General features: G+C 40.4%; 1 protein-coding gene across 1 annotated transcript; it reads right to left on the bottom strand.

Moving 5' to 3' along the window:
• Nucleotides 1-1598: 1598 nt before the first annotated feature.
• On the bottom strand, nt 1599-20452 carry LOC146389624 (NACHT, LRR and PYD domains-containing protein 3-like). Its single transcript, XM_084922971.1, has 15 exons — nt 17504-20452; nt 17210-17291; nt 16167-16300; nt 15981-16082; nt 15715-15855; nt 15456-15599; nt 13659-13737; nt 9962-10172; nt 8015-9788; nt 6814-6981; nt 6486-6659; nt 6129-6302; nt 4810-4983; nt 3649-3695; nt 1599-3473 (listed from the first exon to the last, which is right to left on the bottom strand). The coding sequence occupies exons 3-15, from the start codon at nt 16253-16255 to the stop codon at nt 2944-2946; spliced, it is 3807 nt and encodes a 1268-aa protein (XP_084779097.1). The 5' UTR covers nt 16256-16300; nt 17210-17291; nt 17504-20452; the 3' UTR covers nt 1599-2943.
• Between the last annotated feature and the right edge of the window lie 1281 nt (nt 20453-21733).

The raw sequence follows: 21733 nt of genomic DNA, 5'->3' as shown, positions 1-21733 counted from the left end.
GTCAGTGTTTCTATCAGTTTAATAATTTCTGTGTTCACATATAAAGCGTCATTATCACACTGACTAACAGTAGTGGTGAAACGTTGCAGTGACTGTGTCTTAATGTCAGTATTATTGTATGTGGAGAGCTGTAGTTACTGACAGTGACCACTGGATGGCAGTGATCCTGAAAGTTTCTCTGGAACAGTCCAGAAGCCTGTCAGTGAAGCAGGATTAGCTGCTCAGCGACGTCACTTCAGGTATAACTGTGCGTTGTTGTTGTTTTCGCTGTTTTGAAGGTGCTTCTTCACCATGGAAATGTTATATTCACATTTACTAAATACTCCTTATACAAGTTAGACACTTGTTATAGTTATACACACTTATTTTAATACTAGACACATTGAGACATTTTCCCCAATACAATCAAATGTATTTACAGTTTTTGTTTCTTTTATTGTGAAACATCAGCAGCAGGAAGTTTGTTTTTCTCTGTGAAGACAAACCAAAAATATGACTTGAACTCTAAATTGTAAATTCAGAACTGTTATTGATCCTTTTTACATTAAAGTGTATATGTATTCCCTTTACCTTACCCTAGTCTTAAAATGTATTTCTTACTCTTCTTATATTTATTGTTGTTTTTTAGCACTGAATGGAGCTCGGGCCTCGTTGTCTCGTCTCTCTGTATACTGTAATGTATATAGAGAGATGACAATAAAGTTTGCTTTGACTTTGACTTGAATTGAGATAAAATGACATCAGTAGGGAGTTTTTACCACCCTGTCCATCAAAAAGACGATAAGGAGAAAGTGTGAGGCGACCTCTGGGTTGAAGTGAGTGCATAAGTGAAAAAACGAAAAGATGAAGTGAAAGCAGGTGAAACATTACAGACTGCTCCCATCAGCTTCACATGTAGGATCACACAGAGATGATCAACTGGGACACCAAGTTCAGAAGAGAGGAACTATGAGAAGGAAACACGAGAAAGGGATGGGACGCTCCACACTGTTTCACGCTGTGTGGAGCTTCTGAAGCGCACATGTAACCGTGGTTACAACTGTTACAATAACACAACAGGAAATAATACAATACAAAATATAAGAATAAATATGATTAAATAGAAAGTCATCATAAGTCACATTCATGCTGTAAACAATTGAACAAACGTGTGTAAAAACTCTTGTTAAAACAAATAGTTTATGGGAATGCTCCTTTAATGGAACCTTTCCCACTTCTTCCCGTAAGCGCGAGTTAGCTTTGTGAAAAAAAAAGCTAGCAACACCAGAGAGAAGAATCAGGGATTTGGAAAATACAAAGGTCTTCTTACTCAAAGAAAAACTGGTGACTGTTGAAGTTTTGGAAAAACAAACCGAGAGTTTTGGTGAATTTTATGATGTTTTATTTGAATTTAGAAAAAGTGTGCTTGTGACATGCACACTTGGTAATTGAAGCTTTGCTCTTTGCTGGGTAAAAGTAGAAAAAGCAAACAGACTGTGACGTGTGTTTTCAGTTCATATAAATAACTAAACACAGTTCCTTTGCTTGATGATCTGAACTTGCGTTTTTGTCACATTGAAGCTAGCGACAAGAGGAAAAACTGTCGCCATTTTCTTTTTTTTCCCCTCAGAGTCACAAATGATTTCTTTTGTGTCTTTATTGTGATTTTTGTGTTGTAAATATAAAGTCTGTTTTATGCAGTCCAGGTTTTATTGCATTGCTTTCCAGCCATCGGACGAGGCTCAGACTTCCCTCTCTCCCCCTCTGCATGTGTAGTGAGACAGACTCACGCACATGAGACATCAGATGGCGAGTCTGATGCAGTAACTGCAGCAACCAGATCAGCAGTACATGCTTTGATTGGCTCATGAAGAGACAGTTTGGTGTTTAGTCTGGCCCAGGGCAGCTGTGGCTACAACTGTAGCTTGCCTCCACCAGTGAGTGAATGTGAGAGTGAATGAATAGTGGAATTGTAAAGCGCTTTGAGGGTCTTGAAAAGCGCTGTATAAATGCAATCCATTATTTAATTAAAGATGCCGGCTTTTCATGTAAAGTTCTGGTCTTTTCACTGTGCTTTGCCCAACACTTCTGCCAACCTAGAACTGGTCCATATTTGTCTTACAGTACCGCAGGTAGTTCCAGGACACACACAGACACACACAGACACACACACACATTACAGACACACATTACAGTGTTACCTTTAGTTCAATTTTATTCATATAGCACAGCAGTCAGCTAAAGGTGCTTTCTATTTACATCTTCTATTGTAAGGTAAAGACAATAATACAGTAACTCATAATTAAAGGCATAAGGCTTGTATACACACGTGATGAATGAAGAAGAAACACTCAGTACCCAGCAGTCTACACCTATTGCAGCATAACTAAGGGAGGATTCAGGGTCACCTGGTCCAGCCCTAACTATATGCTTTAGCAAAAAGGAAAGTTTGAAGCCTGAGTTTAAAAGTAGAGATAGTGTCTGTCTCCCGAATCCAAACTGGAAGCTGGTTCCACAGAAGAGGGGCCTGAAAACTGAAGGCTCTGCCTCCCATTCTACTTTTAAATACTCTAGGAACAACAAGTAAGCCTGCAGTGCGAGAGCGAAGTGCTTGATTTTATATCTGACATTTCAAATACATTGGATTGATTTGAAACATTCTAATATTATAAGATGATGAGAGGAAAAATGTTCATTTCCTAAAAATCAAAGTTCAATCAAACATTCACTGCATTCAGATAAAATGATTCATCTTAGTCTAGTATCTACATGTTAACATTTGTTTGCTAAAGGACTGAAGAGGAAAAAGTTGACAAGGAATCATTTAGAACAGTTTAAAACATCAACTGATTGAATTCATGAATCTGAAAACGTGTTTCTGAGTGAAAGAGACAGACATGTACAGACTGAACTGTTCAACAGTCAGAGTGTTTCTCTAACAGGAGGACACTCTTTACACTCAACTCAGCACAGGGACAGTGAGCAACCAGGATTGAACCCAAACCCAGGATAAAGAGTTTCAGTGAATGTGGTGTTGAAGGTGTGGAGGTGGATCAGAGTGTCAGAGGAGACTCTGTAGAAGGACAGAGTGCCAGCAGGACAGTCCACATACACTGCTACTTTGTTAGAGATGGAGGTGGGGGAGGAGGAGATGGTTGTCACTCTGTTATTGTACATGACATAATGAGGACCATATTCAGAACAGATCAGACTCCAGGAATGATCGTTCCATCCAAACACGCAGTCATAACTGTCTCCTTTTCTTCTGATTCTTCTGTAACTCACTGCTATCTCAACCATTTCTTTCCACTCGACCTCCCAGTAACAGCGACCAGTCAGACCATTACTACACATCAGCTGATAAAAATAATCAAATCTGTCTGGATGATCAGGATATGACTGAACCTCCTCCACATGTGTCATCTTCCTGTTGTTGTCAGACAGTTTAATGTGTCTGTTTACTGTGTTTTTGTTGATTGTGAGTTGACAGGAATCTGATGGAGAGAACAAACACAATCCAGCTGCAGTTATTGATCCATCATCTGTTCATTGATTGACACTTTGATGACGACTCCTGACATCAGAGATGTGAATGAGTGATGTGAAAGTTTGATGATGGTTGAATGTGTGCTGCTTTGTTTTCATGAATCACATTAAAAACACACTTACACTTCCTCAGACCTGCTGTCAACCATCGTTCTCCAGCAGGCTCCACCCTGAAAGGAGGAGGGGGGTCAGACCAGCACAGTCTCTTTCAGCATGCACACATGGACATTACACAGCTCTCACACACATACTGTTAGACACTGATAAAGGAACAGTCCAACATTTTTACAAATTCACTTCAATCCATACGTGGATCAAACTGATGATAATTAACTGATCCTGGATCTGTCAGTACACCACTGTATTGAATGAAATATGACTGATTCAAACTGTGACCTTCATTATCTTTATATTCCTCTTCTGTTTCGCTGGATCAATGCTGTGATTGCAGCCATTCCTCTCTCTGCTGTGTTACATTCTTGATCCCACTATGCTTCACTTTTTTCACTTCCTTCCTGCCTCTATAGCTTTCACTGGGCTCTTCTCCAAGTTATTTTTTCTACTGGGTTGTTTTCATGAGGATGTACACATCCTGGACAGACAGGAACGCTGGTTTGAGCACAGAGACAAGGAGGCCATTTAAGTGAAAAGGGAAGGACCATCTCTGAATCAAGGAGGGGGGCTAATCTGTCACCATCTTACAATGCTGTGATTGCAGCCATTCCCCAACTCTCTGTGAATGCTATTCATGGCCATTAACCAGTGGAATCAAATTTTGGGGATTTACTTACCTGGATGATTCACTATGTGTCAAGACATTGGACTGCTTCCAGTTCCATTATTGTATATTGTGTATTGGCTTTTAAAATCACATTGTGATGTTTATGACCTCTATGAAAAGCACTAGAAATACATACATCCCTTACTGCAGGGCTGCTTTTTTTTTTAAGTCTACAGAGAACATCTCCCTGTAGTTCTCAGTTTCTACCACAGCTCTAAAAATAGAATAATGATTTTATTCTTTTGATAAAGCTAGGCCAACAGTTCCCCCTGGTTCCAGTGGTTGTTGTGTTCTGGGATAAATATTTCCTTAATCTGCACTGTTAAATATACTGAGATATGTAAAAAAAAATGTTCCTGGTGAAGGTCTCCCTAAAGACCTCCTACATTTCTATCCTTTATGGATCATTTCATGTGACATGTGTATGAAACAAACAGGAAGTGAGCGAAGGCCACAGTAAATGTTTCCAGGTCTTCCTCCTCTATCAGACATTCCCTCCATACCTGAGAGTGTCCAGTGTCCAGCCTGGATCCTTTAGTCCAGCCGACAGCAGCTTCATTCCTGAGTCTCCTGGATGATTGTAGCTCAGGTCCAGCTCTCTCAGATGGGAGGGGTTGGAGCTCAGAGCTGAGGCCAGAGAAGTACAGCCTTCCTCTGCGATCAGACAGCCTGACAGACTGCAGACACACAAAACCACAATCCATCCTGTGAACAATGATTTTCTGTTTTTCAGATACAATAACATTATTCAATATCTTTGTGTAGTATTTAATTTTTATTTATTTATACACAAAGATATTTCCAATGAAAACAGTCTTCAAAAGGACCATCTACCATTACTGGTGGCAGAGTGAGGGCAAGAAGAAGGGATGATCTCAGAGAGACAAAAAAAAAACAAAAACAAAAAAAATACAAACTAAGGACCTAATAGTAATAGTTGGTAGGATTTCTATGTTATGTAACTTGCCCAAAAATAGTGTTAAGGCCGGATATGTGCTACCCATTAAAGGAAGTGAAAAACCAGGAGTAAATTTATAAAGAGGATAGGGTTAACCCTATAGAGGCTGTTTCCAAAGAGTGACAAAAGTAATGTAGGACTTTTTTACCAGAAAAAGTTAATTATATCTGTTTTTAGTTCACAGTAGTTATTGAGGGAGTCAGTTAATTAGGTTAACTAAGAAAATTAGTTAAAAAGGGGGTCTGTTGGGATTTAAATATATATTCTTAATGCTTATTTTCTGATTATATTGGCCCAGAGGCCAATATAAACCAGGCCCAGAGGTGACAAAGAACTAGGTCAAAGGGTGACAAGTTGCCCTGGCAATAGACTTTAGAAAGAAGAAGTGAAGAAAAGAGGAAGTTTAGCGCAGAGCTGCACCAGAAATCTGACACAAAGAAAGAGGAACTGAGTAAACTGAGGGTGTGTGTGTGTGACATAGCCGAACTAGACACATACAGATTCATCTTGTGATTTTTTTCAAAGCTGTGGGTGCATGATAGCGCCTAACAACTTCCCATTCTCGGGAATGGAAATAAAGATCATTTTTTGAGTTAGACCACTTTGAGCCTTGAGTTTTTCTTTGCCGCCAAAAGTATGCAAAGAGCAGAATTTAATAGAATATAATATGGACAAATTGCCCCAAATCTCTAACTTTACTAGCGCTACGTAATTTTCTTTGAATACATCACAAAAGAAATGTGATTATGAAAAATCTCAAACGATAATTTAAAGTCTAATAAAATTCTTTACATGTTCACTTTTTTATACAACAATTGAATATAGATTTTAAATGATAATCAGTGGAACAGTTTCAAACCTGACCTGAGAGTTTCCAGTTTAAAGTTTGCACTCTTTAATCCAACAGACAGAAGCTTCACTCCTGAATCCTGCAGGTCAGAGTTACTCAGGTCCAGCTCTTTCAGACTGCAGGACTGGGAGCTGAGAACTGAGGACAGAGCTTCACAATCTCCCTCTGAGAGGCTACAGTGACTCAGTCTGAAAGATAACATATTAATAACCATGAAAAAATTAATTTGTTTTTAAAGTGAAATTTTGAATTATTATTTTAGCAATATCTAATACTGTTTTTTTCTCTGGACCTTTTAATTCCTTTAGCCAAAACATTTAACTTATTAATTCTGTCATCAACTGAAAAAAAAATATATAGCTCGGTCTGACCTAAGAGTATTCAGTTTACAGTTCGGACTCTTCAGTCCATCACAAAGAAGCTTCATTCCTGAATTCGGCAGGTTGGAGTTACTCAGGTCCAGCTCTCCTAAACTAGAGGACTGAGATTTAAGAACCGAGGACAAAGCTTCGCAGCTGCTCTCTGAGAGGTCACAGCCCATCACTCTGAAAAACAAACAAACAAAACTGCTAAAGAGTAATCAGGACTAAAGAACTATGACATTTGGCAATATTAATTTAAATTTTTTCCTTGATCTTTAAGTCATTTTGACAGTTCATGAAATATATATATATATATATATATTTCACTTAAGCTGACCTGAGAGTTTTACACTGTGGACTCTTCAGTCCATCAGAAAGAGGCTCCACTCCTGAATCCTGCAGGTTGCTGTTACTCAGGCCCAGCTCTCTGAGATTGGAGGTCTGGGAGCTGAGGACTGAAGACAGAGCTTCACAGTTTGTCTCTGACAGGTTACAGAGACTCAGTCTGAAAAAGTAATGCAGTTTGTGATTAAACAAAACCAATTTATATAAACAGTGTCCCGATTAAAATGTTTACATAAAGAAAATTAGTCAAAATATCAACTTAAGAGGAAAATTATTGTTCTCAGGTAAAATCAAAAGTAAAGCAGCAAGGAAAATGTATTTTTTGTCAATCTGGGGTTTTTTTTTAAGCCTTACAATAAGGCATCCTTTGTAGTGCTCTGCCACAGTTTTTGACACCTAAATTCAGCAGTCTAGTCCCTTATTTTCCACAGTGTTAATGGTACCTTTTCACAGGTCCATACTGGTCATGGCATTCTGTCACAATCTGTCAAGAATCGCAAAGTTTGTGGAACAGGACTGACCCAAGGTGCAGGATGCAGAGGACATATGGACTAAAAGAGCAAGCAATTCACTGACTAATAGAAGTCAGTAAGAAATTAAATATCCAACTGAATACAAAACCACAACAAAGACTGAAAGGGAGGACAGGACTAACCAGCGTAGAGGAATCAAGGGCGAGGGAAATGAGACAAAGTTGTAGAAAATAAAGACAGTGAGATTTTATTCTTAGAACTGGCAACAGGAACCACAAGCAACATGAGGAAAATGATTCAGTTCACCAGCAGCTGGTGAAATGTGGGTGATTGTACAAGCAAGGCCGATTGTAGCAGAGCAGTATTTGGGAAATGAGGTAGAACTGAAGAGAGAACCGTGCAGTAACAGAACACTGGTTTATTCTATGTGGTTTTGGTATGAACAAAATGTTTTTGAAGAGTTGATGTTTAGCACTTATGTATTCACTACAGGGTGGGTCTGGACATTACTTTAATAACAACTGCACCTACTTTCTTTGTCAGAAATGCTGACAATCGTTGCCGCTACATATGCATTAACAGTTGGATTGAGTACTGATGACAATGTAAATGTTTTTTATATTTTTCAAACCCCTGATCCATTACAGCTGTTTTCAAACTGCTTTATGTTAACTAAAATAAACATTTACCAAATAAAGGCATCAGCACATATTTACTTACAGAGATTTATTAGAGGCATTGACCTCTGGCAGCAGCTCCAGAAGAGCGTCATCTGAAGAAAATGTCTTTGGGTCTGCATCTTTTTTTGATGAGACTAAGATTAAGACCAGAGCTGACCACTGAGCAGGGGAAAGATTACGTATGGAGGGACTTCCTGAGCGCATGTACTGCTGGACCTCTTCCACTAGAGAACGATCATTCAGTTCATTCAGACAGTGGAACAGATTGATGCTTTTCTCTCCACACTGATTCTCCCTGAGCTTCTTCTTGATGTACTGGACGGTTTCCTGATTGGTCTGTGAAGTATTTCCTGTCTGTGTCTGCAGACCTTGTAGGAGAGTCTGACTTGTCTGCAGTGAAAAACCCAGGAGGAAGCGGAGGAACAGATCCAGGTGTCCGTTTGGACTCTGTAAGGCCTTGTCCACAGCACTCTGGTAGAAGTGAGTCGCTGAAGATTCTGTTGTTTCAGACTTCTGGGAGGTGGTTTGTTGCTCTTCCAGCAGATTGACTCCAGAGTTGATGAAGGTCAGATGGACATGAAGAGCAGCCAGAAACTCCTGAACACTCAGATGGATGAAGCAGAACACCTTGTCCTGGTACAGTCCTCTCTCCTCTTTAAAGATCTGTGTGAACACTCCTGCAAACACTGTGGCTGCTCTGATATCGATGCCGCACTCTGTCAGGTCTGATTCATAGAAGATCAGGTTTCCTTTCTGCAGATGATCAAAAGCCAGTTTTCCCAGAGACTCAATCATCTCCCTGCTCTCTGGACTCCAGTGTGAATCTGTTTGGGCTCCTTCATCAAACTTGACCTTCTTCACTTTGGCCTGAACCACCAGGAAGTGGATGTACATCTCAGTCAGGTTCTTCGGCAGACGTCCCTCTCTGGTTTTCAGTACATTCTCCAAAACTTTAGCAGTGATCCAGCAGAAGACTGGGATGTGGCACATGATGTGGAGGCTTCGTGATGTCTTGACGTGAGAAAGGATTCTGCTGGCCTGCTCCTCATCTCTGAATCTCTTCCTGAAATACTCTTCTTTCTGTGAGTCAGTGAACCCTCTGACCTCTGTCACCCTGTGAACACAGTCAGGTGGGATCTGATTGGCTGCTGCAGGTCGTGTGGTTATCCAGAGGTGAGCAGAAGGAAGCAGTTTGCCCCTGATGAGGTTTATCAGCAGCACATCCACTGAGGTGGACTTTCTAGGGTCAGTTAGGATTGTAGTTTTGTGGAAGTCCAGAGGAAGTCGACACTCATCCAGACCATCAAAGATGAACACAACCTGGAAGTCTTCAAAGCTGCAGATTCCTGCTTCTTTGGTTTCAGTAAAGAAGTGATGAACAAGTTCCACCAAGCTGAACGTTTTCTCTTTCAGCACATTCAGCTCTCTGAAAGTGAATGGAAATATGAACTGGATGTCCTGGTTGGTTTTGTCTTCAGCCCAGTCGAGAATGTATTTCTGAGTTAAGACTGTTTTTCCAATACCAGTCACTCCCTTTGTCAGCACTGTTCTGATTAGTTCAAGTCGTCCAGGTGAGGCTTTAAAGATGTCTTCTTCTCTGATTGATGTTTCTGGTCTGTCTCGTTTCCTGCATACCTTTTCAATCTGTCTGACCTCATGTTCATCATTGACCTCTGCAGTCCCTCCCTCTGTGATGTAGAGCTCTGTGTAGATCTGATTCAGAAGGGTTGGGTTTCCGGCTTTAGCGATCCCCTCAAACACACACTGGAACCTCTCCTTTAGTGTAGATTTAAGTTTGTGAGGACAAATGGCATCTAGAAGTTTTCAGAGAAAAAACAAAAAAAATGTACAACATAAGGTACTGTTTAAAAAAACGTATAGACAATTTAAATTCCATATATCATCATTGTTATGTGTTGTTCTATGTATTTTGAAATTAGTAAATTCTTTACACCGGCAACTTAAATCTTTAGTGAAATCCACTTACTTCTCTGCAGACGGTCAGCCAGCTCATCAAGCTTCATTGTTCTCATGAAGTCCAGGGTGATTTTCACAAATGCCTCTCTGCTGCTCCTCCTCTGCTCTTCCTCTTCCTCCTCCCTCTGACTCTCTAAGCATTCTGGGTAGCCTGGACTCAGAACCTTCTGGATCTTCTTCAGCTCTTTCTTCACAAAGCTGATGATGTTGTCCTCCAGCAGCTGGAACAGAATACTTCATGAATGACCTAATTATACTGAAATCATGGAGCCAAATACTGATTATCCACTGTTGCACAAAGAGCAGCATGAAGATGTAAAAGTAAGTGTTCAAAGGTGCTTGCAAAGAAAAGCGTCTGGACTTCTTTAAGTTACTTGAAGACGTTTCACCTCTCATCCGAGAAGCTTCTTCAGTTCTAAGGTCAAATGGTGGGGAGTCCCAGATTTAAACCTAGTGGGAGTATCGCCCCAAAGAGGGACAAAAGGACCCCCTGATGATCCTCTAATCGCCTGAGCCAAGGTGTGAAAACGGGTGTGGGTCCCAATCAGCCAGGGTTTCGGGTGAGCTCATTGTGAAACCTGGCCCCACCTTATCGTGCGAATTCCTGAGGTCAGATGACCCAGGATGTGAGTGGGCGTTAAGGCATCTGGGGAGGGCACTCAAAACTGGATTATAGTTGGTGTCGTAAACCACCGCCTCTGTTCAAAGATGGTCGCTCACAGTGGACATAGATGGCTTCTTTCACTCCTCTTTCAAACCATCTGTCCTCTCTGTCCAAAATGTGAACATTGGTATCCTCGAAAGAGTGTCCTTTATCCTTAAGATGCAGATGGACTGCTGAGTCTTGTCCTGTGGAGGTGGCTCTTCTATGTTGTGCCATGCGCTTGTGAAGTGGCTGTTTGGTCTCTCCAATGTAGAGGTCTGGGCTACAATAGGTGACACGGGGGAGCCCATGGCACAGCCATGTTTTTGTCTGTAGAAGCCTTCGTTGTATTTGAAGTATGTTGTGGTAAGGCAGAGGTCTAACAGTGTGCAGATCTGATCGGGTGTGAAGTTGGTCCTGTCTTCCAAGGAGCTGTCGTCTTGTAGTCATTTTCTGACAGTCTCCACGGCCTCTGTGGTGGGTATGCAAGTGAAGAGAGACTACATCAAAGGACACCATGGTTTCATCTGGATCAAGGGTAAGTTTCTGGACCTTTTCGGTGAAGTCGGTGGAGTTTTTGATGTGGTGTGGGGTGTTCCCCACAAGAGGTGCAAGGATGGTAGCAAAGTGTTTTGTGTGGTAATCTGTAGTGTTTAGGACCACGGTGCATCTTCCCTTATCAGTTGGTAAAACAGTGATGTTGTAGTCTTTGCTCAGGGAAGCGACGGCCTTCTTTTCTTGTATTGTGAGGTTGGATGGAGGGACTTTGGCACTGGAGAGGGTGGCTGAGACTTTAAAGGAAGCACTCAAAACATGCGGTTATCCTAATTGGGCGTTCATAATGTCAGCAAAGAGGCACAGAAAAGAAGATCAGACACCAGCGAGGGAGGATAAGAAGGACAGACGCAACAACATTGTCATCCCCTATGTAAACTCAGGAGAGTTTTCTCCAAGCATGACATCCCGGTGCATTTCAGACCCAGCAACACACTCAGACAAAAATTGGTTCACCCGAAAGACAAAACTCCTAAACACAAACTTAACAATGTGGTGTATTCTGTACAGTGCAGCGAGGAATGCCCAGACCTCTATATTGGAGAGACCAAACAGCCCATTCACAAGCGCATAGCACAACATATAAGAGCCACCTCCACAGGACATGACTCTCTTCTTTGGCTCTCGGAGTAGGCGGACGCACTTTTTCTCCTCTCCCTTATCTTCCCTGCTTATGTTCTTGTCTAGTCTCGTGTTTTTTTTGTATTTTCCCTGGAAGATTCTCTCACAGTCTGTTCTCTAAAACCTAAAAGAGGAATTATGGATTGGATCAACTGGTCCCTAAATGCAATTGACACCCCTTTCTCAACGAGAAGTTTGGGCTTGGGTGAGCCTGAGTGCTGAAGATATCTACGTATTCGGAACCATGGTAACAGGGTTCTGACTGATCGGAGCTGGCTTGGCCCTGACTTATCGAAGAATTAAGAAAGCGGAACCGGCTGTTCAAACCCCCACAAGGCTGCCCGCTGGGATTGGAACGATGGGAGAGGCGTGAGTTTCTCAAAATGGGCCCATTGAGTCAGCACGGACAAGATCTTGGAGAGGCTACAGCTGCTGTGAATACTCAGAATAAGATCTCTGACTGCAGACTGGATACATCTCAGAAGGGCTAGCCCGGAATAACATCTCTGGGTGCAAAATTGGATGACATCTCAGGGAGGCACACTGCCGTGAGTTCTCAGAAATTGGCTCCTTGAGCACAAGAAATGACAACATCACAGAACGCAAGTATGGCAAAGCTCGCGGCTCTCCAACGGGAGATTGAGAGACCAGTGTTGGACTGTAGAACTGCTTTGAAATTCATATGAGCTGTTCGCACTAAAGTAAAAAATAACATCACTTATGCGGATACCCCTTCGGCGCCAGCTGCAAGGCCGGAGCTGAACAAAACACCCTGATAACGACTGTGTTTAGTCTGTTCCTTCCCATTCCATGCAAGGCCACCTGGGTTGGCTGGAAGACTGTTTACTTAGCCTGGCAGGGCGAAGGACACTGTCTCAGCTGAACTATGGACACGCACACACATACATATACTGATACTGATAAGCACTCACCGACGCATCACCCTCCCTACCTCGGATCCAACGCCACCTCCAACGCTTACCTCCCCTCTGATGTGGACATTGGGTCAGTTGGAGGCGCAGTCGAAAGATTGCAGCGGTCCCAGATCAGATGTACACACTGGAACTCTTTCCCATGTTGCTTGTCTGTGTTTATTATGCTATGGTGTGTTGATATCTGTGCATTCCTGTATTATACTTTTGTGTTACACATTTCGATGTGTTTTTTTCCTCGCTACCTAGCCTGACCTGTCTCCCCAATGTGATGTTTGTGTATTGTATGTATGGTCGGCAAGGTCTGTCATCTCGGTTGTGGGCAAAAGACCTGCAACTGACAAATAAAGGCTATCTCATCATCTCATCTCATCTCATCTCAGCAGTCCATCTGCATCTAAAGGTCAAAGGTCACTCTTTCGAGGATACCAATGTTCACATTTTGGACAGAGAGGACAGATGGTTTGAAAGAGGAGTGAAAGAAGCCATCTATGTCCACTGTGAGCGACCATCTTTGAACAGAGGCGGTGGTTTATGACACCAACTATAATCCAGTTTTGAGTGCCCTCCCCAGATGCCTTAACGCCCACTCACATCCTAGGCCATCTGACCTCAGGAATTCGCACGATAAGGTGGGGCCAGGTTTCACAATGAGCTCACCCGAAACCCTGGCTGTTTGGGACCCACACCCATTTTCACACCTTGGCTCAGGCGATTAGTGGATCATCAGGGGGTCCTTTTGTCCCTCTTTGGGGGGATATTCTCCCACTAGGTTTAAATCTGGGACTCCCCACCACTTGACCTTAGAACTGAAGAAGCTTCTCGGATGAGAGGTGAAACGTCTTCAAGCAACTTAAAGAAGTCCAGATGCTTTTCTTTGCAAGCTCCTTTGACTACGATGACCTGGATAACTGAGAACCTTCACAGACAAAAGTAAGTGTTGTACATGTACAGACCATAAATATGGAGTCCAGCTGTGTTTGATGCTGCTGGGCAGACTGACCCCTCGGAACCTCTGAGCTCTCTTGATCCACTCTGTGGAGGAATCATGAAGAGTTAGTCCCCATGAAATCTGTCTCCAGAGAGACAAGGAAAGGAAAAGACACAGATTCTTCTAGTGACGTTTATCTCATCAATATAATTTAACTCTTGAACAATATTTAGCTGTTCATCCAGTCCAGGAAAAAAGTAGCCAATCTGCTGGCTTATATTCCAAGAGCAAAGCAAATTAGAGCTTGTAGTGTATCCAGCTGATATTTTGAATATAAGCTCCTGAGTGATTCCTGTGTGCCTGTTGAGTTTGTTTTGCCCATGATTAAGCTTATTTTTCTGTGGAGTTAATTTCTTTCATGTTTAATTCCTCAGGGCTTCCTGTCTCTACTTTTTTTTTTGTCAGAGCCCTGCTCTAAATACTGTCCTAGATTTAAATACTGTTTGAAACACTAGATTTAGAAGTATTTAGTGCCATCTTTTGCTGTTACAGAAGATGTCACCATGTAGGTTGCTGCCAATAGATTTACAAAACATAATGTTAGCTAACTACTGACAAAACTGATATCTCAGTGAAAAACAAGTGAAAGTGGAGAGTATATCCTTGTTATGAACATAAATTCATTGTTTCAGCAACTCAGCATTGAACTTGATATTTAGTTTTAGTGTTGTTGATTCTGTAACTAGTCAGGAAATAATGTAATGTAAGTCTATTAGCAGCAGGCTCAAATGTTCAAAGATGGCACTAAACATGTTCTAAAACTTTGAACATTTATTTTTTGTTTACATCCAGCTTAAGAGACAGCGTTAAATGTATCACTTTTTTTTTTTAGAACTCTCACATTTGTGTAAATTTACACCCAGTTACAGTCTTCTTTTCAACAACATCAGGTAGTTATTTACCTCTCAAAGATCCCAAAAAGTTGATTTTGTTCATCTGGATGTAGCATTTTCAATGGGAGAAACATTTCATCACTCATACTTCAGTCTCAGCTGACTGCAGGTTTCCTAAGCCTTATAAACAGTACCTTTGTACAATGACTGAAATGTCCACAGAATGAACAATGGGCTGTGAGGTCAGTTACTTGATCATTTGTATGCAAAATGTCATGACCATTGACCAACAACCATTGATCAGGAAGTCTCTCAATACTCAATTTGTTGCGGTTTCTGGTAAACAACAATTAAGTAAAACTTCCTTTGTTGGTCTTAGACTTTTCATGCTGTGCTAGTTGAATCTTCTTACTGAATTCAAACACCCTTTGAGGAGTATTCTCATCTAGAAGCATTGTAAGTCTCTGCGGCATCCACTCCTCTTCAGATTTTAGCACATTAATGATAAAATTTGTTTCTTTGAAACATTCATTGAGGAGCTCGTGCTGTGTCTTCCTAAAGATTTCTTGTTGCTCCAAGGCCCTTAACTGAAGAGCTCATCTGCAGACTTCTAGGAGTAATCCTGTTTTGTCTGCATCTGAGGCTGAACAACAGGTGGTTCAAGTAATCAACCATCTTATGTGCTGTTTGCTCATAGTCATATTAGCTTAAGCCAGTACTTGCCAAAGTGGGTTAAAATGTCTTGATGCATGGTCAATAATCCAAGGAAGTAAATCCAAAAAGAGTCACTTGGATGAGTGACGACATGTTTCTACCACTGAAAACACAACGTCCAGATGAACAGAATCAACTTTTTGGGATTAACTTAAATGGATGACTGAGTATGCATCAGGATACCTCTCAAAGACTTCATGTTACTAACAGCTCACCTGTATGCAGCAGACCCATGATGTTTAAATTCAATGGGGTCACGTTTTGACTGTTTACTCCTTAAGGACATACAGCTGGGTCCAGGTTCATTTATACGTTTACTTCCTCGTTTTCTCCTGCATGTTGTTTGAGTCAATGGTCTCCTACAGAGATACATTTTTGAAACCATGAAGGATTAATAAAAATAAAAAATAAAATAAGCATCATCATTTAAATCAGACACTGTACTGACATGAAAGAGTGTTACTAACAGCTCACCTCTCTGCAGCAGGCGGCTGTTGAAATTCAATGGGGTCACGTTTTGACTGTTTACTCCTTAAGGACATACAGCTGGGTTCAGGCTCATGTTTACATTTAGCTCCTCGTTTTTTTGTGTATGTCCTTTTAGCCAGTGGTCTCCTACAGAGATGCATTTATGAAACCATGAAAGATTAATAAAAAAATAAAATAAAATACAACAAGCATCACCATTTAAATCAGACACCTGGCTGACATTCAAATAGTTCATGTTAATAACTGCTCACTTCTCTGCAGCAGACGCCTGCTGGTGTTTAAATTCAATGGCTTCATTTTTAGACCGGTCACTCATTAAGGACACACAGCTGGGAGGAGGTCCAGGTTGGTTCCTGTGAATAATGATGGAGCAGTGATGTGAGTGCTGAGCTGTGACATGGATAAGAGTCATGGACAGTTAGAGATGGTCATCTCACCTCTGCGCTTTGGTCTGTCTCTCATGTTCCCCACACAGAGTGGTTTTAGAGGGAGGGACTCCCTCCTCTCTGTCCTCACACTGATGCATGTTGCTGAATTCACATCAGCTCACACACACACTTTCTGCCTTCACCTGCAGAGGAAACACAAATCATTCATGTGCACATAACAACATTGTGAACAACATTTTCAAACATTTCTGCCGATCCATGATAAAAACCTTTAGGATCATTAGAGCTAAAAGCTTCACACTAACTATTCCTGCTGAGTTTGCAGAGAGCTGTACACACACTGATTCACTGGTAATACGAATCTTCTTCCATCCAGTAACACTCTGTCAGTTCAGGGTTAATGTGAACAGCCAGTCAGAGAAAGGAGGAGCCAGAGCTTCACAGTAAGAGAACTGGTCTTGAATTCAGTTCATGCCAGACTGGTGTTTTCTGACTGTGTAGCTTTAATTTAGACTGAAGGAAACATTTAGCAGTGACAGCTCTGTGTACTAAGATTTTCACTGAGAGAGGCCAAGTGAGTAAATTAGAAATGAGTACATCAGGGGCACTCACAAATTCACATGAACACTTTTTCTATGCCAAAGTCTACCCAGATGTGATCTGGTTCTGGATCTCAGAGCAGAGCCTCACACATTTCTGGTTCTGGGATTTTAACAGAGAAAAGCAAAACTGTCCCAATCTGCAGAGTTCACAAACTCGAGTTTAAAGAGTAGGAATCACATGCAGACATTAAAGCTGATTATCGATGTTTGCAGCTAGGGAAACATTCCTCACATGTTTAAACTAGAAAAACTAGAAACTGCATGCAGCACAGTTTCAGTTTGCAGCACGCACAATCTTTTTGAAGCATTAACAGCAATAAAAGGTTATTAAAAGAGCTGTAGAAAGGCAAAGAGACATCAGGAGTTTGGCCATCAGAAAAAAGTTAACCAAACACAATAGAGTTGTGAGTTGTTTTCTACAGAGTCCACAGATCTCAAGCTTAAGTTACTAAAGACAAACTGTTAAAAGAGGAAAAAAAGAAAACTTACAGGTTCTTCACAGACACACGAAGAACAAGCTCAGGCACAGACAGACGGGTGAGCTGTTTCATGGAAGGAGGATGAACTCTACCTGAAGTAGGAAAGGTTGGAGGAGGCAGATTTTCAGATTTTCAGAAGAGTTACTGAAAATATGCCTTTATGTGGTCAGATTTAAAGTAGAATTCAACTTGTATCATTTAATTCAATTATTCGCCGAGCAGTTTTGGTTATTATTAAAATAACATAATGAGTTTGTATAATAATGAGTTTGTATAAACTTTCAATAAACTGATAATTACTAACCCTGAAAAATAATCGATTTATTATGTTGTCGTAAGCCCATGAACACCAGACAGGACTGCATGAAGCTGGTGATCAGGATGAGAATTCAGAAAACTGTTGAAACAAAAAAGCTCCAAGAGCTGCTCAACTAATATTTTTTTTTCAACATTTACAGTTAATACATGAGCGTGGCACAAAAATAGAATTGTAGGATTACCAGAGGAACAAAACACCAGCTCCTGGTAGACAGAGCCGTTGCCCGAAACTGCAAGGCCAGACTGACCAACCTGTGCACTGCCTGGATTTATTACAAGGCCTGACTCGGTGCCCCACACTTGGAGCTTGGAATGCCTAAAACTGTACAAGATCAACAGGAACCCAAGACTCTTCATCAGGAACTCAATGTGAATGTGGTGAACAACAGCAGAGGTCAACTTCAAGCCAATGGCACAAGTCCCCATCAAGTGCGGGACCCACCAAGAAGAGGCTCTGTCCCCGCTGCTGTTCAACAGTAATGAATAATAAATAAAAGACCTCGTAGTCTATCAGCCCAGAATAAAGTGTGTGTGTGTGTGTGTGTGTGTGTGCGCGCGCGTGTGTTCACTCCAGAAAAATGCTGTCTGACTACTCAGACTTAAGTCAGAGTAAAGTTCACATGCTTTGTTAGGGTGGTTACTCAAAAAGTTAAATAAAATATTACACATTACTGGTTCCTTTTCTTAAAAGTAATGCAGAACATTACTTAGTTACTCACTGGAGTAAGTACATATTTGGGCTTAAAAGAAGAGATGTTTCTGTTGGTGGCTCATAATATTTAGCCTTTTATGTAAGAGCTGTATAATATTGCAATATCTTTTTTTCCTGTTCTCACTTGCTCTAGCTGAGCAAAAAAGCTTTGCTTTTTTTGTGAAAATACAGACTTCTGTTATTGTTTGATTTTTCTTTTTTAACTGGGGTTTATATTTTAGTGTATACTTTTTGTGAATTTAGTGATTAGAATAAATTTATGTGATTATAAGTTCAAAATAATAATTTATTTTCTGTCTTTATTCTAATCCAGTTCATCCTCTGTCTGGAAGCCAGTTCAGTTCCCCTCCCGGTCTCTAATCCAACATTCTTCTGATTGTTGGTTTAAAATGGAATCTGGTGCTTGAAGACGCCATCTCGTCCACCCACTTCGGCGGATATTCAGTCAAATGAACAAAAGTTTTTCTCTATTGTTAAATCTATGTTGTTGTTTTTTTGTTTTTTTGTTTTTTATTTTTATTTTAAAAGGCACAGAAGAATTACAGATGATTGACGAGCACCTTTGAACACATCAGAGAGGAGGAGACCGAGTTTTGGCTGTGATTTCTATTTCACCATCCTTGATTGGAAATATTGCCTTTAGCAACATTAACTGGTTGGGGGTGGAGGTAGCTAAATATAAAGCTGACAGACAGACCAACGAAGAGTAGCTATAATATCATCAGAATTGATAGTCTTTACTGATAGAAAAATAATCCATGTGCAGACATCAGTTCTTTCACAGACACAGGCATAAAGAGATGTTTCAAAAACCTTTAAGGTATAAAACATTAGAACGATCCTTACAATATTTACATACAATCCCCATAATATTGTTTACAATAGAAAAGAAGAGTAGAAGTGGATCCTGAGCTGGTCATTTAAGTCAGCATTAGTTCCCTCACTGGCTTCCATCATATATATGAGGAATTAAAATGTTTTGTGTGATGTTACCGAGTTCACCAAGTGTCTGATGTATAAGGACTCTGATATCAGATAATCAGTACTGAGTGATGCTTATTTTTCATTACTTGAGCTTCTGATTGCATCCTGTGTGACGATGTTAACCTTTACATGACTACCTGCTCTAAAACAACAACAGTCTTTTACAGAATAATGAACTGACTACTGAGACCAGACTGGAGGTGCAAAGAGTCAGTGGGCCTCTGGTCTTATCTAAGAAATAAAATTCACAAAGGGACACAAAACTACCAAAAATCATCTATCAACAGTTATTTGTGTTTGTTTTAATACAACCAACATAATTTTAAAATGTATCTGTTCAACTATTTATTTCATGAAAATGTACCACTGAGTGACTCTATAAATGTAACAAAAGATTATTTTCATTAACTGGCAGAGGTTTGAAGCCAAATCCAGGACAACTGGCTCAAATAACTTACAGCACACATTCATTCAGACTGAAAACTGTTCAAAAGGAACAAAATTCAAAGTGTTTATCAAAAAATCCAAAGAGGGCAACAAACAGGAAAACACAAGAGACCACACTCTGACCAACGATTAATGACTAAAAACTACACTACACTACACTAAAAAAACACTAGAAGAAGAAAACTCAAATCCACTGATTAAAACACAAAGTACAAAGTGAACATGACAGCGACAGAACGCATCCAAATACTTTCCTGCACAATATCCCAGCCTCCACATGCAGATATTATAAAGTTCATTTAAAAAAATGCAGTAAATGTTCATGGTGTTTGTAAACTTCTAGATTTCATTTTCATTAACTTTGTTTGCAGTAAACTGATCTGAGCTGGAGACGATTCACTTTCTGTTTTTCAATGTCACTTCAGTAAAACCTGAAAGTCGACTTCTAAGAACATAATGATTATATCTGATTGTTTCCAGTTAAAGAAGGAAAAACATCCCATCAGTGATGATCAGTGTCAAACAGATTCATTTAAACTGTTTATCACAGTAACAAATGTTTCATTGTAGAGTTAACCAGTGTGGATTCCACTCAATCAATAATCTATAATCATGTGGATTTATCTTCAAGCACAAGAGTGATCCAAAGTTTGTCCTGAAATAAGAGCTGAACATCTGGTCCAAATATTACAGAGCAGAAACAAACAGTAAAGTTCCTAAAGACAAACTGTTAAAGGACGAAACAAAGAAAACTTACAGTTTCTTCAAACAGATACACGAACAACAAGCTCCACTCCACACTTGGACACTAAACACAGACACACAGGTGAGCTGCTTCCTGGAAGGAGGCGGGACTAAACCTGAAGAGTGTGAGAGGGCCACACCTCCATGTGCTGATTCACAAATATGTTGCCTGACTGCTCAGACTGAGTCTAAGTCAGAGTAAAGTTCACAAGCTGATGTGTGAAAACAATTTCTGTTGTAGCTGAACACACTGATCACAGCTCTGACACAACCACACTATTCACTTTATTTGGAACATAAATCTTTATACTGCAAATATTCACAGTGATTTTCTCAGTTTCCAGTCTATAGATCCAGTCACACTTTCTACCTTCACCTGTTGAGTAAAGACTGAGAGCAGAGCTGAAAACAACCATTCAATCAATGATCAGCATTGACATCTGAACTTCATTCAGACTCTGTTATTGAAGATGTTGTTGTGTGAATGAAATGAGTGAAATTATGTAAATATCCAAACATGGATCTGGTTGTGTCGGGTTACATTAAAGGTTTCTGGGCAGGTCGGCCAATGAGGATGCAGCCTTTTGTTTGCCTTGAGCAAAATATTTTAAACATATCACTGACATCAAAATTCAAAAAGAACTTTTTCAAAATAAGAGAAATTTATAATTTGAACAATTTGATCTCCTGACTTTGAACTGTTTTCATTAAATATCCGATTGAGATAATTTCATTCAGTATTATGGAGTAGTGATGAAGTGACGCTCCGGTGCGTGTCAAAAAAAAAACATCACACTGCTTCAGAAGCACTGTGTCGAGGCTTCATTTGTTTGGCCAGAGTTACATGATCATGACATCCAAAGCTTCATGTAGAACATAACTGCGTCTGTAACCTGTTGAATGGTTTATAAGGAAGTTAGTTATTCGCGGTATTTGATCTTTCCATTGATCATTCTATTGAGAGATATGGAGCCAGCGAGGAAGAGAGGAGGCTCTTACATGTGGGAGTATTTTGAGTTGATTTTGGTCAGCAAGAACGGAAAGCTTTCTGTTCAGAAGCATTCTCCATAATGTATTTTCATCTATTGTATTTACCAATATCAAGAAGTCAGAAGCAAAGAAAGACCACACAATGGCACGTGTTTAAATAAGGAATGTTTATTCATCAAATTTCTTTATTTAACAAATAGACATAATTTTTTCACCCAAAAAAATACATGTTCAAAGCAACACCAAGGTGACCCAGTATCAGACAGAATTGTGAACTCTACTCTGTAGAGTGGGCAGGCATAATGAAGCAGTACACTTTTATTTGAAGATTCAAGCTGT

This window comes from Perissodus microlepis, chromosome 3, assembly GCF_051167445.1.
Source record: "Perissodus microlepis isolate ML-2025 ecotype Zambia chromosome 3, ASM5116744v1, whole genome shotgun sequence".
Taxonomy (NCBI): Eukaryota; Metazoa; Chordata; class Actinopteri; order Cichliformes; family Cichlidae; genus Perissodus; species Perissodus microlepis.
The sequence above is the reverse complement of the archived record's forward strand: the minus strand, read 5'-3'. Positions and strand labels throughout refer to the sequence as shown.